We start from the raw sequence: 18,710 nt of genomic DNA, 5'->3' as shown, positions 1-18,710 counted from the left end.
CCCATTTTGTTTTGTATCTATGGTAATTTACCTTGTTCCCGTTCTCGCACTAAGATGCAGGTTCTGCAACGGAAGAGGGTTGTTCACGAATTTAGCCCCTCGTTATGTCTAATTTACTATGATGGGAAAGCTATGTAGTATATCCGCTAAGCTGAGGGGAGGCCTTAAAGGGAAAAGCACCGGAAAAGGCATCTGTTTTCTGTTCGAGAGATTTCTCCGTCTTTCCATGCTACTCAAATTTCAGGTCCTCAATATGGGTTCCGAGAATGAGCAAAAATACATGCAACATACTACTGATAACGGAGTTAAAACTAGCAATGTTCATGAGGACCTACCACTATCGACGGCATATAATTTGAATCCGATCATCGACCAGGATGTAAAAACAAAAACATTTATAGACATCCACGGAAAGACACTTCTTGTTGCTGGTTCTGGAATTCTTGCTGCTATTGTGACTCTTGCTTTGATCATTGACATCATCGTTGGTAGTGCTGCGGTAAGTAGAGCCCTCTCATCAGAACTCATCAACATATAAAAAGGTGGTTTTGTTGTTGGCGTATCTGAGCTATTTCAACCGCAGTTCCAACGAGATGGATGTGTTGTTGGCGATTGACATGCAACTGCGCTGATTGTAGAAACATCAAAAAACTCGAACTGAATGACTGTTAAATTTGATTTGGGAACTTAAAAACTTCCCGTGGTTATTCACTAAATCTTTTTTTATTATTAATAGCCGCCCTCATCTTCTCAGCCGGCTATTATAGCGCTTCTGTTTTTTTACAATTCAAAGAATTTGAATTGTATTGGGGCGCTGTCTTTTTTTTAAGATCTGTTCACACATTTTCATGATTTTTGAAGTCAAATTGGAGTGGTGATTTTGGTCACGCCGAAACAGGAAATGGAACGAAAAAGCGACTGGTTTTGCGGCGTGAATTTTTTTCGCTCTAATTTTAAAGTAGAGTGAGAAAACAGTGTTTGAACAAAAATTCGGTTTCTCGGTAGTGTTTTTTTGTTCACATGCGGCAATTTCACTCTGATTTTTACTGTTTTTTCGATTTTTTGGATCCGATTTTTTTCTAAATGGTTTTTACAATCCATTCACAGCTCATTCTAGGCCAAGTTTTTTTGTTTGAATTGAATTTTCATTTCTCGCTAGTGGTTTTTTTGTTAACATGCGGCATTTTGACATTGATTTTTTGTTTTTTTTTCTTATTTTTTGATCTGATTTTTTTAAAATGGTTTTCTCAATCCACTCATAGTCCATTCTTGGTCTAGTTTTTCTGTTTAGTCAATGACAATTCTTTGAACTGTTCGTCAGGACTTGTCCTGCTATGTTTTTTTTTTACTTCGTCGAATAAAAAAATGTTTCGCTTTACTTCATTTTGCCGCCTTTTCGACATTTTGCGTGAAATCTTTTTGACTTCTCTAGGCTAGTTTCTCTCTTCTCTCATTCTGCTAAAAGTGATTTTGAACATCAGTTGCTCAGCAAAGCAATTCAAAATGAACAGTGTCAGTATAAAAAATTGAAGTCAGAAATAGAAACGGGATAAATCCATAAAGCCCAATTTTAGATGCCCGCTATTTGAACGTTGGTCCTATAAGTATTAGTTACCTCTCTCTAATGCTTATTGTTATTGATAGTAGCCCCTGTAGCCTCTCTCTAAGAAACAGAAGTATGTTCAACTACGAAATGCCATCAAAATAAATCTGACTTAAAAAAATGTATTTGTACAAAATTTTTTTTTTCAATATCTTTTGTTATTTCAATCCCAATCATGCTTATTGGAATCAACGGCGGCTATTTTCCGGCAATCTGCCGGGTATGTTTATTATTAATCGCGTCTTTTAAACCGTTAGCAAACGACGTTTGTGACAATGGGTTCTATAGCGTGTCCCATAAAGTTGAAATATAGCGTGTCCCATAAAGTTGAATTAAGCGAACGTTTCAAAAGCCACAGATTAGAGTTCAAAGGTCAAAGTTCAAATTTAAAACATCTGGAAAAATTGATGAATGAAAACTTAATGGAGATAATGTTGGCATTCAAAGGAGCACATTGATGCTCAATTGCACCTTTTTGGCGTTATTCGAACGTCAGCTTATTTCAACTTTATGGGAGAGGCGATAATCAAACTTTTCAGAACGATAATTGTTGTGATAAACTTATTAAATAGATTTGATATGCTTAAATCCTTTTTATCCCGACTCTCAATGGAGAGGTTTTAGAGGCAAGGTTTAGACGAATGGTTTGCTTTATCGGAGCTAGCTGTCTGGATAACATAAAGAATTCTTTATCCTATCGCGAACGACAAAATCTATCTGGACGACTCTATTGCATTAGAGGGCTCAGTTTCAAGTCCGCAAATTTGGAGCTGAGGAAAGGAGAAGAATTCAAAGATCTCAATTACTTGCTGAGAAAAGGAAAATTGAAGACAGCGAACAACATTGTTTTGTGGCATGATATTGCAAGCAACTCTTAACAGTCACAAGTCTAACAGAAATACTGCTTGTCACATCGACGAATTAAATGGAATTTTGAACGGATTTGGTGACCGCTGTGGTTTACGCTAGAAAATACGGTGCCCCGAATTACTTCAGGCAGCTGAAGAACAAGAAGTATTGGGTTATGGACGTGAAAACTCTTCTCTCAAATCGGAAGCAAAAGTGTGCCGACACTGTAAGGGAGTTGCATAAGGTTTACCCCTGCGTAAAACTAGAGCTTCACCTTTTCGACGTTCTCTACCGTCTTCGAAAAAATCTCAAACAACTCATATTCAAAAAGAAGAAAAAACAAACAACACCGGCAGTCGTCAAAGAAAAGCAAAGGAGGAGAAAAGTCTGGGAATCAATCTTGAAGGCAAAAGAGGAAATTTTCTGAAAAGAAGCACCTCCAAGAAAAATCCAATCAGCAATCTCAACAATAAAGGTTTGTTTATTAATAATTATCTAACAGGCGTCTTCGGTAGACTTAGTTGTGTCGCTGGTGCAACGTTGGGTTATCTTAAGTAGCTATACATAAACATATAACTATGACCTGATCAAAACTTGAATCGACAAGTGACTCTGCGGTATGTTCCACTTGTAAAAAAGCTCTCGACTCAAGTGACGCTTTTTTCAGTTGTTTCACCTGTGAAAAGAAGTTGCATTTGACTACAAATTGTACGTTGTTATTACAAATAGCCATCGATGGTATAAGAGAATTAGGCAGTAAAGCGCTTCTACTCTGTAACAAATGTGTTCAAGCTAAAGAGGATGTCAGGCTTACGGAGTGTAGAAAGCATGCGAAAGAATTGAAAGCAGAAAAAGGACAAAGTTTCAAATCACTGGAAAAGGAAGTTTGAAATAAAAAAAGCATTTACCGCTGTTTTTATTTCAGAAACTTCCTTTTCCAGTGATTTGGAACTTTGTCCTTTGAGAGAAAACGTTAAGTTGAGACAAAAGTCCTCCACCAAAGGATCCTCCCAAAGAGATCGTCATGAGCCGGACATGCAAGAAGTTTTGAAGGTTCTCAATCATCTTGAAGTCAGAGCACAAGTTGTCGACAAGGATTGGGACGTTCAGAAGCGAAAGAAGTCGAACTATAATAATAAAAGTGTCTAATGTCTGGGAAAAACGACTCGTTCTGTCTTCGGTTGCCAAACTAAAAAGTTTTGAACGACACGTGTTGAGCCGTGAATTGACTCCTTATGAAGCTAGGCTCGAGCTTGAATCCTTGAAACGCCGCAAGAAACTGATTGATGAGGGAACTGATAGAAGAAACCTTCGAATAAAACATTCCAAACTACCAGAAGAAAGATGATAGTTGGATGGAAGTGAAGGCTCAGTCAACTGAGGCTTCGAATTGACTAGACTCTGAAACAATTATGATAAAACGCATTCTGCTTTACAATGTGAGGAGTATTCTAGACATCCAACGAAGGCTTAATTTTTCCAATGCGCTACAGATAACCAGTCAATATGGCAGTCTGTTTGACTGAGACCTGGTTGACAAATGATATTCTCGACTCGTGTTTGTTCCTTGGCGATTACATCATCATCCACCGCCGAGATAGACCCACTAAAAGTAGCTCAACCACTAACCATGGTGGTGTTTTGATTGCAGTCAAACCTGAGATCAGTCATGAGAGATTAGAGCTAGAGTTTTTAATTGAAGATTCTATTGCCCTGAAAATACAAAGCGGTTGCGAAAGCTTCGCTTTGTGTTGCCTGTATAGGTCTCCAAAACCAACTGTTTATCGTCATAATCCAGATCAGTTAATTTGTTTCGTCAACTTTTGCTGGTAGAATATAAAGCAGTGTTCATAGTTGGCGACATCAAAATGGACACAAAGCTATTCCACTGATCAAGATGAGAAACAAATTTTAGATTTTCTACTGCAGAACAACATCACCCAACTGATAAACGTTGGCTCAAGGCAACTCGATGTTGTTGACTAACTGTCCTGATTGTGTTTAGAACCTAACGTTAGATAACAAGTTGCAACAGGCCTTTAAGACAGATGATCTGCCGTATTCAATCAAGCTTTTAATGTCAGAAACACCGTCGAGTTACTACAGAAGCAGTATAAAGAGATCGAAACGCGATTTTTCTGTTTTTTTGCTTGAAAAAGGAGATTGGAAGGCGTTGGAAGAAAGCATTATCGAATGTCCATTTCAACCGTACTGTTTTAGTGTTGTCGGTGTTGCACTAGAACTTTGGTATGAATGGATGTATAAGCTGATGAGCTCAACCTTTCCAAAGAACACAAAACATTGCATGAGATTAGCTCCGTGGGTTTCCAACCAAAGTTCTAATTTGATAAAAGTGAAGTACACTCTTGAGAAGACCTCCCATCAACCAAGATCGAAAGCAAAGCTCGAAAAAGTTTCAGAAGACCTGAAAGTCAACCTTGAAGAGAATAAACTCGGCTTCGAAAAAGATCTGTTTCACAGTAGTATCTTCTCTAATATCCAAAAGTATCAAAGATCAGTGAGAAAACAAACCAATTTAACTTCTCAAATGTATTTTCAGAATACACAGGCTTCCAACGGCTTGACTAAAGCACAATTGTTCAATACCTACTTCCAGTATATTTTCTCTAGGAGCACTTATTAGAGAAATATTAGCGAAAGGAACTTGCAACGACTGCACGAAGTTCACTTTTAGCATATCAAAACTGTACTTGAGCAACTAGACACCACGAAGGCTAAAGGTGCAGATGGAATAGGCAACGGGTTTCTGAAGTGAATGGCAAATGTTCTTTGCACTTCGCTGAAAATTGTTTTCAACACTATTGCAAACAAACATGTGTTTCGAGATGTTTGGAAAACAGCAGAGGTTGAGCCCATCTACAAAAGTGGAGATAAGCAAGATATCTCCAACTACAGAGGAATTAGCTTTCTCTCCTGTACCTTTAAGGTCCTTGAAAAGCTATTGTTCGCAAAATTTTGTGCTGTTACAAAAGATGTCCTGTCTAACGATCAAAGCGGATTCTGTCAAAAGAGGTCTACAACAACCTTGTCAAGATGATAATGTTTCTGATTTAAAGCCATTCCGGGTTGAACAGTAAAACTCTTTCTACACTCTACCTAGACTTCCAGGAGGTTTTCGATGTAGTGTGCCATGAGAAATTCTTGGAAAAACTTTATTACTAAGGTTTCTACGGGGGTGTATACGCTCGAATTGAAAGCTATCTGACTAATAGAAGACAGAGAGTCAGAGTGGAAGGCTTTTTATCTGAAGAAGTTACTGTTCATTGTGGTGTCCCACAAGGGTACGTACTCGGTCCTCTCTTTTTCATCCTTTTTATAAACGATCTGTCAAATTGCCTAATGTCCAAATGTTTTAGCTTTGCTGACGACTTTAATGTTGTATCTGATAGCTCAGTAACGCTTCAAATTGACGCGGCTAGGCTGTGGAATTGGACGACTCTTATTCTCTTAACGAGAATTTTAGACAACTCAATCTTTCCAAATGTAGCCTAATGGTCTTCAAGGGTGACGCGTCAGTGCGCATATGGGGTGTTGAAGCAGAAGAGCGTGCGACTCAAAGATTTAGGCCTCATAGTTCACAGTTCTTTAACATGGACTTTACAGGCCGAATTTCGTTGCGGTAAAGCCGTCAAAGCTTTCCATCTGATCAGACATATTATCTGGGTCTCAGCAGACAGTTATACACGCTTGAGTCTCTACAAGGGCTACATCGTACCGATTTTGTCCCATGGAGCAATTTTGTGGAAATCTTCGAAAAACGACCTGAAAATTATTGAGAGTGTACAAATTAAAACCTCGAAATGGATTTTAAGATACTGTCCCATTGGCTATAAAGAAAGACTCCAGAAATTGAAGCTACTTCCTTTGTCGCTCTATCATGAGCTACATGTTCTACTAACCTTTATTTCAATTGTCAACGACAAGTTTCGGCTAGACTGGAAATCCAAAGTGGAAATTGTAAAGATTGATAAAAGAAGGTCATCAGTGCAATACAAGTGCAAAGAAATGAAATTTAAGAGTTACAAGCAAGAAGGAGACTTTTGGCTGCGAGCCACTACTTTGGCTAACCTCTTTGGGCGGTTTTTCGGTGTGGATGTGGCCAAGGTTCGCAATTTTAAGACGAAACTTTTGACGGCGTATCTGAGCTATTTCAACCGCAGTTTCAACGAGATGGATATGTGTTCCTGACGATTGACATGCAACTGCGCTGATTGTAGAAACATAAAAAACTCGAACTGAATGACTGTTAAATTTGATTTGGGAACTTAAAAACTTCCCTTGGTTATTCCCTAAATCTTGTGTTGTTATTATTATTTTAATCAAACTTTTCAGAGCATTTGCATGCTCAATAGCATGGTTTTGGCTCTTTTCGAACGCTCGATTTTTTCAATTTTATGGGCAGACAGGCTATATTTTTTCGCTGTCAGTAATGTGCTAATGGGGTGAGCTGATTGAAAACTGTTTCGAATATTCAACGAAAGCAATGTTCATGCACTCAGTGTGTTCACACTGATACAACGGTCTCCAAACCTGAATTGAGAGATTCAAAATTGTATCATTTTTTTGCTGTTCCTGACAAAAGACGGTAAAAAAACTTGAACGCTTGTATCTCGACTTAACTAGATAAGCCAGGATCAATTAATTGACATTTTTTTTCTAATTTAAGTGTTCGTGAATTAACTGGATCCGGGTTTATTGTGAATTTTATTTATTGCTATTAGGTCTGTCGATTTGAGCAGCTTCAATCAAATTGTTGTAAAATCTGTCAATTTTTCGGCGTGTTTTACTTAATTCACAGTTCGTGTTGGCGATGCAAGGTGCTAGCACTAGTGAGTAGAAAAAGTTTTCAGCATTTATAACTTTGCAGCCTAAAGTATTCATCATAAATGGTCATATTCTTAAGACGCAAAATGAGAGTTTTGAAAGCAATTATAATCAACGTGTGATTAGATTGAGCCGAAAGGAGTGGTTGTGAGTGAGATCCCAGCGTGCTCTGAGTTAGGTGCCCTGCTGATGCAAGAGGGAGCATCCGTGGTAGACGGTGCTATTTTGACTTCACTCTGTCTATCTATTCACCTGCCTCATCGATCGGGACCTGGAGGGTTAGCGCGTTGGTTTGATATCACGATTAAATTTAAGCAGCGGTAGTGGTCAACCTCAAAAAATAAAATGGTCAATTAAAAGAAAGCCCCTCCCCTAAAAGGGTGGTCGGTCAACTCTGGGGCAGCAAGTCACCTCCTATGTATGTTTATAAATCCTGGCAGTAGTCAAAAATTAAAGCAGCAGATGCGAAAACAGAAAAATTAAAGCATCAGAATTATAATCAAAATAGATATGATAAATAGCAATCTAAATATAATGTATGGTGATTTTGAATCAGGATTAGGAAAAAAAATATAGAAACATTTAGGACAACAGCCTCCCTTCCTCTACAATATTCCTATTGACGCTTTAACTGCTGGGCAGAAACTCGGGGGCAGCAAGTCACCTCCTACGTATATTTATAAATCCTGGCAGTAGTCAAAAATTAAAGCAGCAGATGCGAAAACAGAAAAATTAAAGCATCAGAATTATAATCAAAATAGATATGATAAATAGCAATCAAAATATAATGTGAATTGATTTTGAATCAGGATTAGGAAAAAAATATATGAACATTAAGGACAACAGCCTCCCTTCCTCTACAATGTTCCTATTGACGCTTCCACTGATGGGCGCCGGCGAATGGAGCGCGCGCTACGGAGACAGAGTATTGAGCTACGCAAGAGCGCAAAACTAATTTTTGTCCCTTTGTACGTGATCACGTCGGAATATGAATCTTCTTTCTTATCACTGATCCTGGAATCCAATCTCTGTATGGCTTTTGGTGCTCTGTACATAAAAAGGTTAATGGACAGCAAACTAGAGTACAAAGAGCATGCCCGGTCAGTCATCACTAAAGCGACGGGGACCTGGAACCACTTCAGATGCAAATGTTCCTGGAGGTGGGGACTACCATTACAAACCCAAGTCTTGTTCTACAGAACAGTAATTCAACCGCCAGCGTTCTATGCTTTCGAGGTATGCGGGGAACACAAAAGATTTCCAAACTTTTCAAAACAAGATTATTCGATCCATACTACAGAACTATCTCTCACCGTCAATTACAGCAGCCGAGTGTCTCCTCGGTGAACCACTAGTGGACATATTCGGCAGAAGCTGAAATGCCAATCTCCAAGACAGAATGAACCAGACCTGATCTCTACTGCCCTTGTTGAAGCACTTCATTTACAAGGGGGCACTAGCCGTATTATTCAGAGCAATCTAGAAGGATATCAAAAGCAGTTTGCCCCAAACGAGGACCCACTGCAATACTCAGCGAAATCAATAACAGATTTTGTCAGCAGAGAGTGGGCCAACAGATGGAAGAGTCCCTACCCATTGGGATTTTTAAATAGCTTTCCCAGATTCGTCCAAGAGACAGGAACAACAAGTACGCTGCTTCACGACAATCCATGCAAAGCAAACAAGATTGCTGGACTTTTGTTTCGAAACTCCTTGGCAGACAAGAGAATTAAATGGAAATTAAGACAAGCAGCTTCTCACAATTCTGAATGTAAGAGATAAACGGAAAATGCCTGCCACTTTTTCTTCGCTTGCATGAACCACGATCATGCTTGGTCCTCTCAACGACAGCTACAAGATTTCCTGGCGTATCAGGACTGTCAGCAACTCGTGACCTTTATCACTAACTCCGGTAAACTGCAAGACTAACCCTAGCATTCAATTGCTAACGATACCAAGCCAGAACTTCCCCTACAACAGACGAGATGGCCGAAATCCTCACCCGCAATGAGGGGCTCAACAAGAAACTATATATTATGGCTTTCTCGACTTCGATTCTTTAGTCGTATTTAAACTTGCTGATGGACTCGTGATTATTGTATGAATCCGGTATGCTTCTTGGCCAACTCTTAGCACACAGAATTAACACTTTCACAGCAAAGAACGTTCTGCTGAAACGTGAATTGAGGAAGCCATTAGCTTTGACATCCAGTCGAGCGTCGTGATCAGTCGTGGTACTTCTTTTTGCGAAGGTTTTACCTTGCCAAAAACAGAAGACAGGGCTTTACTTCGATATCATTGCAGACCTCATTCAGCAGGTTGGCAAAAGAGTCTCGGATATCATTGTGTCTGATGTGCATATAGCCAACTTTTGGACAATGAGGAGCTTGCGCTACATTAAAAAGTTCTCCACATGCGCTTGCTGATGCCAATTTTACGGAATCCCATCCATATCTAAGGGCAATTCCATCTTTAATCTCTCCCTTTGTTAAATCAAAATGATATCTTTTCAATGGAAGTGCGTTTGACGAGCATGATGCTCCTTTTTCATAGCCAGGTCTAGAGAATAAGCCTCTCTTTCATTGATGAGATCTTTGATCGCCAACCTTTTTGCTCGAGCCTGTTCCTGTTTTTCTTTTCTGAAGGATTTTTTCCTAATGAAACTCTGCATCTACAGCGTTTTAGTTCTCTAACGGCTCACATATCGGAATAGAGCTTTCATCTTCGTTTGACCTGTCTCCAACATTGAAGGGATAAAATCTTTGTAAAATTTTTTTTGATCTCTAAGCAGACTGTCCGAGTTTGGAGTACTCCTAGCAGTAAGTCATTTTATTCTGCAACTCATATGTAAATGATTTGTAGACATTCTGAGGGGAACCTTACAATGTTTCTTCAGCATCTTTGTTTTTCAGTGACTTTTCTTTTATGAAATTGTTGCAGCTTTTTAAGCCGATAACTAAAACCAGAACACGATCTAATCCCAAAAAATATGTTTGCCTTCTAAGCAAACCCCAGTTTTGTAATGAGATGACTTCTGATCACGTCATAGCGAAATGCACAACCAAACTCATTTTGCTTATCTAGCACGATTCGTAGTTATTCTGGGCTACCAGTCACAATACCGTCATATTCGTGCCATTTTTGGGTCAAATTTTGATCTTCAAGCATGTCGATGAGAGGAAGTATAGCCACTCTGTGCATTGCCTTGGCTTTTGGATCACCTGTGAGCCAGCCGTTGTTGCCTCATGAGCCTTTATTACTCTTTTATCAATGTAAAGGTCTGATGGGGTTTATAAGATTTTCTCAGTGTCGTGTAAATTGCGTGACATAGCTTTCTAGTGGTTTTTAGAGCCAGATATCGATCAAGCTATTAAATGGGTATATGGCAGCCACCGGAAGGGTTGCTTTGGTACGATCTTCAAGAAAGCGTCGGCAGATTGCATGCATAGCATGCTCGATGCGATGGACTCTTTTGTCCAAGGCACATCTGTACGTTTCACCCAATTAGTTGATCTCGTTTAACGCACTTCACTGTACTCCTACCTATAATTCGTCGTAGGACCTCGCAAATTCCAATTCGTCGAACCTCCGAGCATTCTTTGAATGCAATCAGACGACAAGCGTAATAAGAAATCAAGAAATTTGGTTCTTCGTTGGAAATGCTGATGGCATGTTTGGATATTGTTTTGCAGAGATCGATTGAGGAGGATTTGTATGATGTCAAAGGTTGTCTGCTTTCCCCTTTCTGGAAACCAGATGTGCCATGGCTGCCAATCGTTTTCATTGCGGCACGTTTTATTATAGCCATTTTTAAAATAGTAGGATTAAACGGCAAATCCCGATTCTTCAGATCGGTTACGTATTTTGGATAAGCTTTTGGACTGCATGGGTGCTTTGCTTGTAGAAGATTGAGTTCTGTGCTATTTCCTCCCTTTGATAATCACTTTGTCGGATGTTGATACCACGCCGCCCTTTGCATTGTCTGAAAGACATCTTAAAGTGTTCGATATCTTACCACACTATTTCTTTGCCAAAGGTATTTTTCATCCGCTTCTCGTTTTCTATCTATTTTTCTTGAACGCCCTTGAAGTGCTTTTGCCTCAACGGACTATTCGTCGAATTTGCACTTGATTCACAGATCGAGCCTTCTTGACGAGGTTTTTGTCATTGAAGCGTGGTTTTGACTTTTTGATCACGCGAGATTATAAATGCGGCATTATCATTGTGCAAATCATATAAATGCGGCATTATCATTGTGCAGATCATACCTGTTACCATAAGAAAAAAGTAAGCTTCAAAATTGACGATGTTATGAACACCAAATTCACTAAGACGCTTGAAAATGGGCCGCAGACTGCGGCCTGCGCAATCTGCTGCCCATTTTCAAGCGTCTCAGTGAATTTGATGTTGATAACATCGTCAATTTTGAAGCTTACTTTTTTTCCTAATGGTAAGGGGTTTCCAGTGAACTACTTCATTGTAGAATAACCGTAGTTTCTATTTGTTCGTCCATAATTTTGCCAAAATTCGTGTGGTTGCAGGGGTGCCTCGATTGAGGGTGTCAGGCTATTTTTAGTTGTTTTATGAGGGTCAATTTTTGCATGTTCACTGCAGTGTTTCCAAATGAAGTTTGGACGGTGATTGTTATTAGTTGACAGGCGACTGTATTTGACATGCATACATGAGCCGCAACCGTAGCGCCAAACTCCTCCTCGTTGGAGAATAACAGCCAATAAGACGGGAGGCATTCTGCGGTTCTTGTCTTCATGAACACTGCAATCAAACGAAAGTTGAGTTGTTTCTCTGTAACTGGCGTCAGGTTTTATAACATGTTCGCAAAGATCTCTGGTACAGGGACCTGATTCTCAAGCGCAAATTCATGTATTTCAGTTCCTTGGTAGAGGATCTTGTTATACGCAAGCCTTGCAACTAACATATATATGCACAAATCATCACAATTATCATGTGCTTGCGGTGTAGCCGCTATCAAAGCGTCAAAGAGTGGTTACCATTCTACAGCTTAAATTAATCGTAATGGTTTCGAAGTTCCAGACTGTCTCACGATACTCATCGCAATATTGTCTTGAGCAACAATTGATGGAGGGGGAGTGCTCTTATTCATTCGCTTCTGAAAATAGTTAAGAATTAAATGAAAGTTAATACATTGTATTCCCAATGACGTAACCACTAACTAAATATCTAAAACATAGCAAACATAGTTAATTTTTATTCTGGAGCGGAAATTTATATGAAAACACTGCGTTTCATTCGGTTGGCTCGTTTTAGCTTCAATTAGCTTAGGTTAGTTTTTGGAACGTGGCGACAAAGGCGTGATATTATTACAAATTAGTTGGAACATTAGCCTAATTGTTGTGATAAACTTATAAAATAGTCTCCAAGTGCGCGCGGGACGCTATTTGATTCTGTTTCAGCATTTGATTCTGTTTCAGCTTTTGATTGTAGTTATTTACTTTGGTATCAGAGGCCGGACTTTGTTTGTGTAGCCCCAGTTATCGGGGATTTCAGGTTCCGGGGAAGAATTTATACGAGAATTGCATATTTAGTATCAATCATTTGGCGATAGAGTTCTCTGCATCTGCTTGATTGTTTCCCTGTAATTTTGGTCATACTCAATATTTTTTCTTTGTCAAACATTTGGTGTCAGTGTTCACATTTATTTGACTAATTAGTTAAGGCCCCTAGCGGCCTTTTCCCTTAGTCCCCCTTTTATCCCAAGTTATAAATGTGCTACCGCCCGAACCTCTGCAATTTTTGTAACGATCCTTGCAACGTACAAGTGAGTGCCTTTTGTCAAATATTAGAAAATATACGTTTTTTTGGTTGTCTGGGATTTTCAAGCACCGCAATTATCAAAGGATTGATCTGCTGGCCGTGTGCTGGTTGTATTTCTGTGCAGAACTATCTGTGCTGGACAGAATTACGGCCGTTGAGAAAAAGATCAATTGTGTTGATTCTCTGATCCGAGAGGTGACAATGCTATGTGACTTGCGTAGATCAAGAAGCCGGAGTTCTCATCTCTAAAAGCTGCAATTGTGGATCTATCAGGAATCAAAACGACAGCTCATCCAGTTATCAAAGTGCGACAGTAAACAAAAAGAGAAAGACGGATGACTTTGAAACTGTACAGAGAAAAGTATGATCAACCAAGGAGGTGGAAACAGGAGCGAAGAACAATGAAGCAGTCATCAAGGGTGTCGACCCCCGAAGCGTCGTCATTCATATGTAAGTTGGTTAGGTCAGAACACAACAGCATCAGAGATTGTGGACTGCTGTGCAGAAAATAACGTTGAACTAATTAATACTCGCCAAATTTCGCAGTCAGACGCTCACCTGAAAGCTTTTCTATTGTGTTTTTCATTTTGACAGAGATACCTGAGATTTTGAGTTACCTGATTTCTGGCCTGAAAACGTGGTATCAATATTTTACCTGAATGAAGCTGCCCGAGGATCAAAATTGACTACTAGCCAGTCCTCAATTCAAAGAAAAGGCGGAAAAGGATCTATAGAGCTACATGTTTTTCTGCCTAATATACGCTCTGTCAGAAATACAACGAGGTAAATGCCCTCTTCGGAGTGATTGAAAGTAGTTTTTGGAGTTCTTTTAGAATCGTGGGTTACCAACAACTAAGGTGACATGTCTGGTGACTGAAGCAGTGTTGTCCTCCGGGATTATTTTTCTATAGTGCACCTAAGGTTAATAAAAGATGTGAAATTGCGCTCTTTTACAGATGTGATCTCCGTTTAGATAATTTTAAAAAATTTGTCTGATTTTTAAATAATAGGCTTCTTTAACTGTTGGGCTACCACTTTACTAATTGCTGTTTATCGACCACCTCGATTAAATGTAAATCCTTCGTTGATCACCTTACTATTCGTTTTGAAGAAAAAAGTCTACAATTCGACAAGATTGTTCTCCTGGTTGATTTTAACATTTGATTGAATGTAAATAACGAGGCATCGAATATGTGGAACTCATTTTTTAAGGATTTCAACCTGACTCTGTACGTGTGCGAGAAAACGCATAGAAGTGGTTGATTCTTGACCATGATGTAGCATCAGACAATTTCTCAATTAATGTTAAATCGAATAGCTTCATTACTTCTTCGGATCATTCATTTATATGCTTCTCGCTCAGCAATGTGAAACAACGCAAATCTGAACACCAATAGATATATAGAAATTGGAAGAAGCTTGACTCCAATTTTTTTAAGTTATTAAAGTCATGTTCTATGTTTGAGTTTGTCTCAAGTATTGATGAAACGTGGGATATGTATTCAGGTTTAAAGAGAATATTCTGGATTCCGTTCTACCTTTCAAAATGGAAACTTTTACTAAACATCAATGCCCTTTCGTGACAACCTTTTGAATTTGAATCGGAAGAAGAGAAGAGAAGAGCGTTAGTATAGAAATTCGAAAACATCTGTACTAAAATCTGAATATCAAAATGTTATTTTGAAAAATTCTTGAAGCGTAGACTGTTCGTTGAGAATACTTTGATGGAAAGTTGTTGCCGTAAAAAGTTTGCCACCTTAAAAATACTTTGTGATCCAGATGTGGAACAGCTCCCGAAATAGGAAAACAAAAAGCTTGCAAACAACTTTCACGAGTTCTTTATCGAAAGTGGAATCTGTTGTAGCATCGATTCCAACTTTGCGATAGGTCCTGAAATTCTGGAAGCCGAATTTAGCTCAATGAATATTTTTCAGAGATTTGTCACCTAACAGTACCTCTCCACTGGACATCGTTCTGACACATCTTTTCTCGAACTCCTTAATTTTCTTTATTTTTCGCTGAAGGCGTGATTTCCCTAGACCTTTAAAATGGCCTTTAAGCCGCACTTGAAGAAATCATATTCTGATAACGAAGATTTTACAAATTCTAAACCTATCTCACACCTAAGTTACGTGTCGAAACTATTAGAACGGGCGGATTTTAATCAGTTGCTTGCACACATTGAAAACAATAGTCTCAGGAAATTTTTTCTTCAGAAACAGACCTCGTTAAGTTGACGAATGATTTGCTACTCAATTTAGAGAAGACAAAAAGCTTTTTATATTGGACCTGGTGTATCAGCTGCCTTTGATACTCTTGACCGTGAATTATTTTCCATTCTTGAAAGAAATTTGGGTTTAAGAGGTAAAGTTTGTAGCTTTTTAAATTGTTATCTGAGTAGTAGATCTCAGAAAGTTTTGATTGATGGTGAATATTTGATGCCAAGAACTACAAACGGGTGTTCCTCAAGGAACTGTTCTAGGTCCGTTTTTTCTTCCTCTCGAAGTTCTGTTTGAACGTCTTGCTGTCAATTGTCATATTTGTGCCAATGACATTTATCTATTTTCTTTACCACGCTTGGATTTCGCAGTCAGACGCTCACCTGAAAGCTTTTCTATTGTGTTTTCCATTTTGACAGAGATACCTGAGATTTTGAGTTACCTGATTTCTGGCCTGAAAACGTGGTATCAATATTTTACCTGAATGAAGCTGCCCGAGGATCAAAATTGACTACTAGCCAGTCCTCAATTCAAACAAAAGACGGAAAAGGATCTATAGAGCTAAATGTTTTTCTGCCTAATATACGCTCTGTCAGAAATACAACGAGGTAAATGCCCTCTTCGGAGTGATTGAAAGTAGTTTTTGGAGTTCTTTTAGAATCGTGGGTTACCAACAACTAAGGTGACATGTCTGGTGACTCAAGCAGTGTTGTCCTCCGGGAATACTTTTCTATAGTGCACCTAAGGTTAATAAAAGATGTGAAATTGCCCTCTTTTACAGATGTGATCTCCGTTTAGATAATTTTGAAAAATTTGTCTGATTTTTAAATAATAGGCTTCTTTAACTGTTGGGCTACCACTTTACTAATTGCTGTTTATCGACCACCTCGATTAAATGTAAATCCTTCGTTGATCACCTTACTATTCGTTTTGAAGAAAAAAGTCTACAATTCGACAAGATTGTTCTCCTGGTTGATTTTAACATTTGATTGAATGTAAATAACGAGGCACCGAATATGTGGAACTCATTTTTTAAGGATTTCAACCTGACTCTGTACGTGTGCGAGAAGATTTTACAAATTCTAAACCTATCTCACACCTAAGTTACGTGTCGAAACTATTAGAACGGGCGGGTTTTAATCAGTTGCTTGCACACATTGAAAACAATAGTCTCAGGAAATTTTTTCTTCAGAAACAGACCTTGTTAAGTTGACGAATGATTTGCTACTCAATTTAGAGAAGACAAAAAGCTTTTTATATTGGACCTGGTGTATCAGCTGCTTTTGATACTCTTGACCGTAAATTATTTTCTAGGTCCCGTTTTTTCTCCTTCCTCTCGAATTTCTGTTTGAACGTCTTGCTGTCAATTGTCATATTTGTGCCAATGACATTTATCTATTTTGTTTACCACGCTTGGATACATCAGGGGGCTTTTGATTTGATACTTAAGACTGCAAATTGGTGCAAAGCTCCGATTAAACTCTAATAAAACTGAGTAAATGTTTTTTGGTAGAAAGGTTAGTTTGAATTGTGGTTTTGAACTTCCAGCAGACGCCAACTTTTCTAATAATGCTGGGCTTCAACTTAGATTTCAGACTTTCCTATGCGAAACAAGTTAGTTCTGTTCGTAGATGTTCTTATATCTGCGAAAAATTTATTCCATCAGAGATATAGTCGACAGAAAGTCGTTGATCGAGTTAGTTCGGGTAATGATTCTCTCGCGACTAGAGTAATGCAACTCGCTGTACTATGGACTACCTGAGGATATTATGCAGAATTTGCAGGCTATAATGAACTCAGCATGTCTTTTTATTAGGCTATCACCTGGTTCACCAACAGAAAATTATATCAAACAGCTTTATTTGCTACCCATGAAACAACGAGAAATTAAAGGGTTGAAATGGAAATGTTAACTGCATAAAAATTATGAATGGTTTGTCGTTTCTAATATACGGAACTTTAATTGTATTAGGTCGCTGTCTTTTAATGACTGGAGGAGTGTCGTTTTTAAATCAATAGAAGTAAAAAAAATGCAACGCGGCTATTATTGGGGACATCGTGGTTTTTTACAATCCAAAAATTGCTTGGTATTGGTGCTCTGTCTTTTTTCACAATTCAAAGAATTTGAGTTGTATTGTGGCGCTGTCTTAAGATCTGTTCGCACATTTTCATGAATTTTGAAGTCAAATTGGAGTAATGATTTTGGTCGCGCCGAAACAGGAAGGCGAGCGAAAAAGGCAGAGGTTTTGCGGCGTAAAATTTTTCCACTCTTATTTTAAAGTGGAGTGAGAAAACGGTGTTTGGAGAAAAATTCGCTTTCTCGCTAGTGGTTTTTTGTTCACATGCGGCAGTTTTAGTTTGATTTTTACCGTTTTCGATTTTTTAGATCAGGTTTTCTGGAAATGGTTTTCTCAGTCCATTTATAGTTCATGCTGGCCCTAGTTTTATAATTGAAGCAATTTTCTGCTTCCCGCTAGTGGTTTTTTGTTCACATGCGGCATTTTGACTGTGTTTTTTTTTTTTATTTTTTGATCTGATTTTCTTGGAAATGGTATTCCCAGTTCACTCCTAGTCGGTTTTTGCTCTGGTTTTTTGCTTAGTCAATGAAAGTTCTATGATTTGGACGTGAAGCATCACTAAAGGCCGTATTTCAAGGTTAAAAGGTCAAGATGCAAAATGTTGAATTTTTCGCATTTTTCGTTCCGAATTTTTTGTTGGACCAGTCTAAAATTGAGGTTTGTAAAAGTTGATAAAATCATTCTATGGGAAATAATTACTTATGATCATTTTAAGAACAATATGTCTGGGTACTCCAAACAAAAACACGCAAATTTATTGCGTGTCAAAGAACCTGTTCCAATGTTTGATGAAAGGTTACTGAATAGTTTCTAGTCGTAATGGAACGGTGTTCAAAATTTTTTACCAGCGACTATTTCTGTACCAATGAAAATTCTTTGGATTGGACGTCCGGACTTGTCCGGCCATGTTTTTTTTGGTAAAATGTTCTCAAACCTTTTTCATGGCTTTGAGCTTTTGAATCGAGGTAAACAGGTAAAGCTCAGCGGGCATCAAGTTTCATTAGAGGCCGTTAGACGCGTTTAGTAGTCCTTCAAGTGCTTAGAGTGGTGAAGCCTCTGTTAAGGCCGTATTTTATGGTTAAAAGGTCAATTTAAGGAGTTTTAAGCCCAAAATGTTTCAAGCCCAAACGTTTTCTTGTCTGTTTTCGAACTTTTTTTTGGACCACTCTAAAATTGAGGTCTTCAAAAGTTGATAAAAGTTTTTTAGTGGAAATACTTACTTATTATCATTTTAAGAACAATATCTTTGGGTACTCAAAACATAGACACGCAAATTTATTGCGTGTCAAAGAACCTCCAAGGTTTGATAAAAGGTTACTGCAT

General features: G+C 38.5%; 1 protein-coding gene across 1 annotated transcript in view; it reads left to right on the top strand.

Moving 5' to 3' along the window:
* Positions 1-223: 223 nt before the first annotated feature.
* The window catches only part of LOC142354512 (glutathione hydrolase 7-like), a 65,000-nt gene continuing 46,513 nt past the window's right edge, over positions 224-18,710 (top strand). Inside the window, exons 1-2 of the mRNA XM_075406835.1 lie at positions 224-499; positions 7,424-7,575. Coding sequence (XP_075262950.1) covers positions 227-499; positions 7,424-7,575 — 425 coding nt within the window. The 5' untranslated portion in view covers positions 224-226. The remainder of the gene's footprint in view (positions 500-7,423; positions 7,576-18,710) is intronic.

This window comes from Convolutriloba macropyga, chromosome 15 (assembly GCF_964194025.1).
Source record: "Convolutriloba macropyga chromosome 15, txConMacr16.3, whole genome shotgun sequence".
Lineage (NCBI taxonomy): Eukaryota > Metazoa > Xenacoelomorpha > Acoela > Convolutidae > Convolutriloba > Convolutriloba macropyga.
The sequence above is the reverse complement of the archived record's forward strand: the minus strand, read 5'-3'. Positions and strand labels throughout refer to the sequence as shown.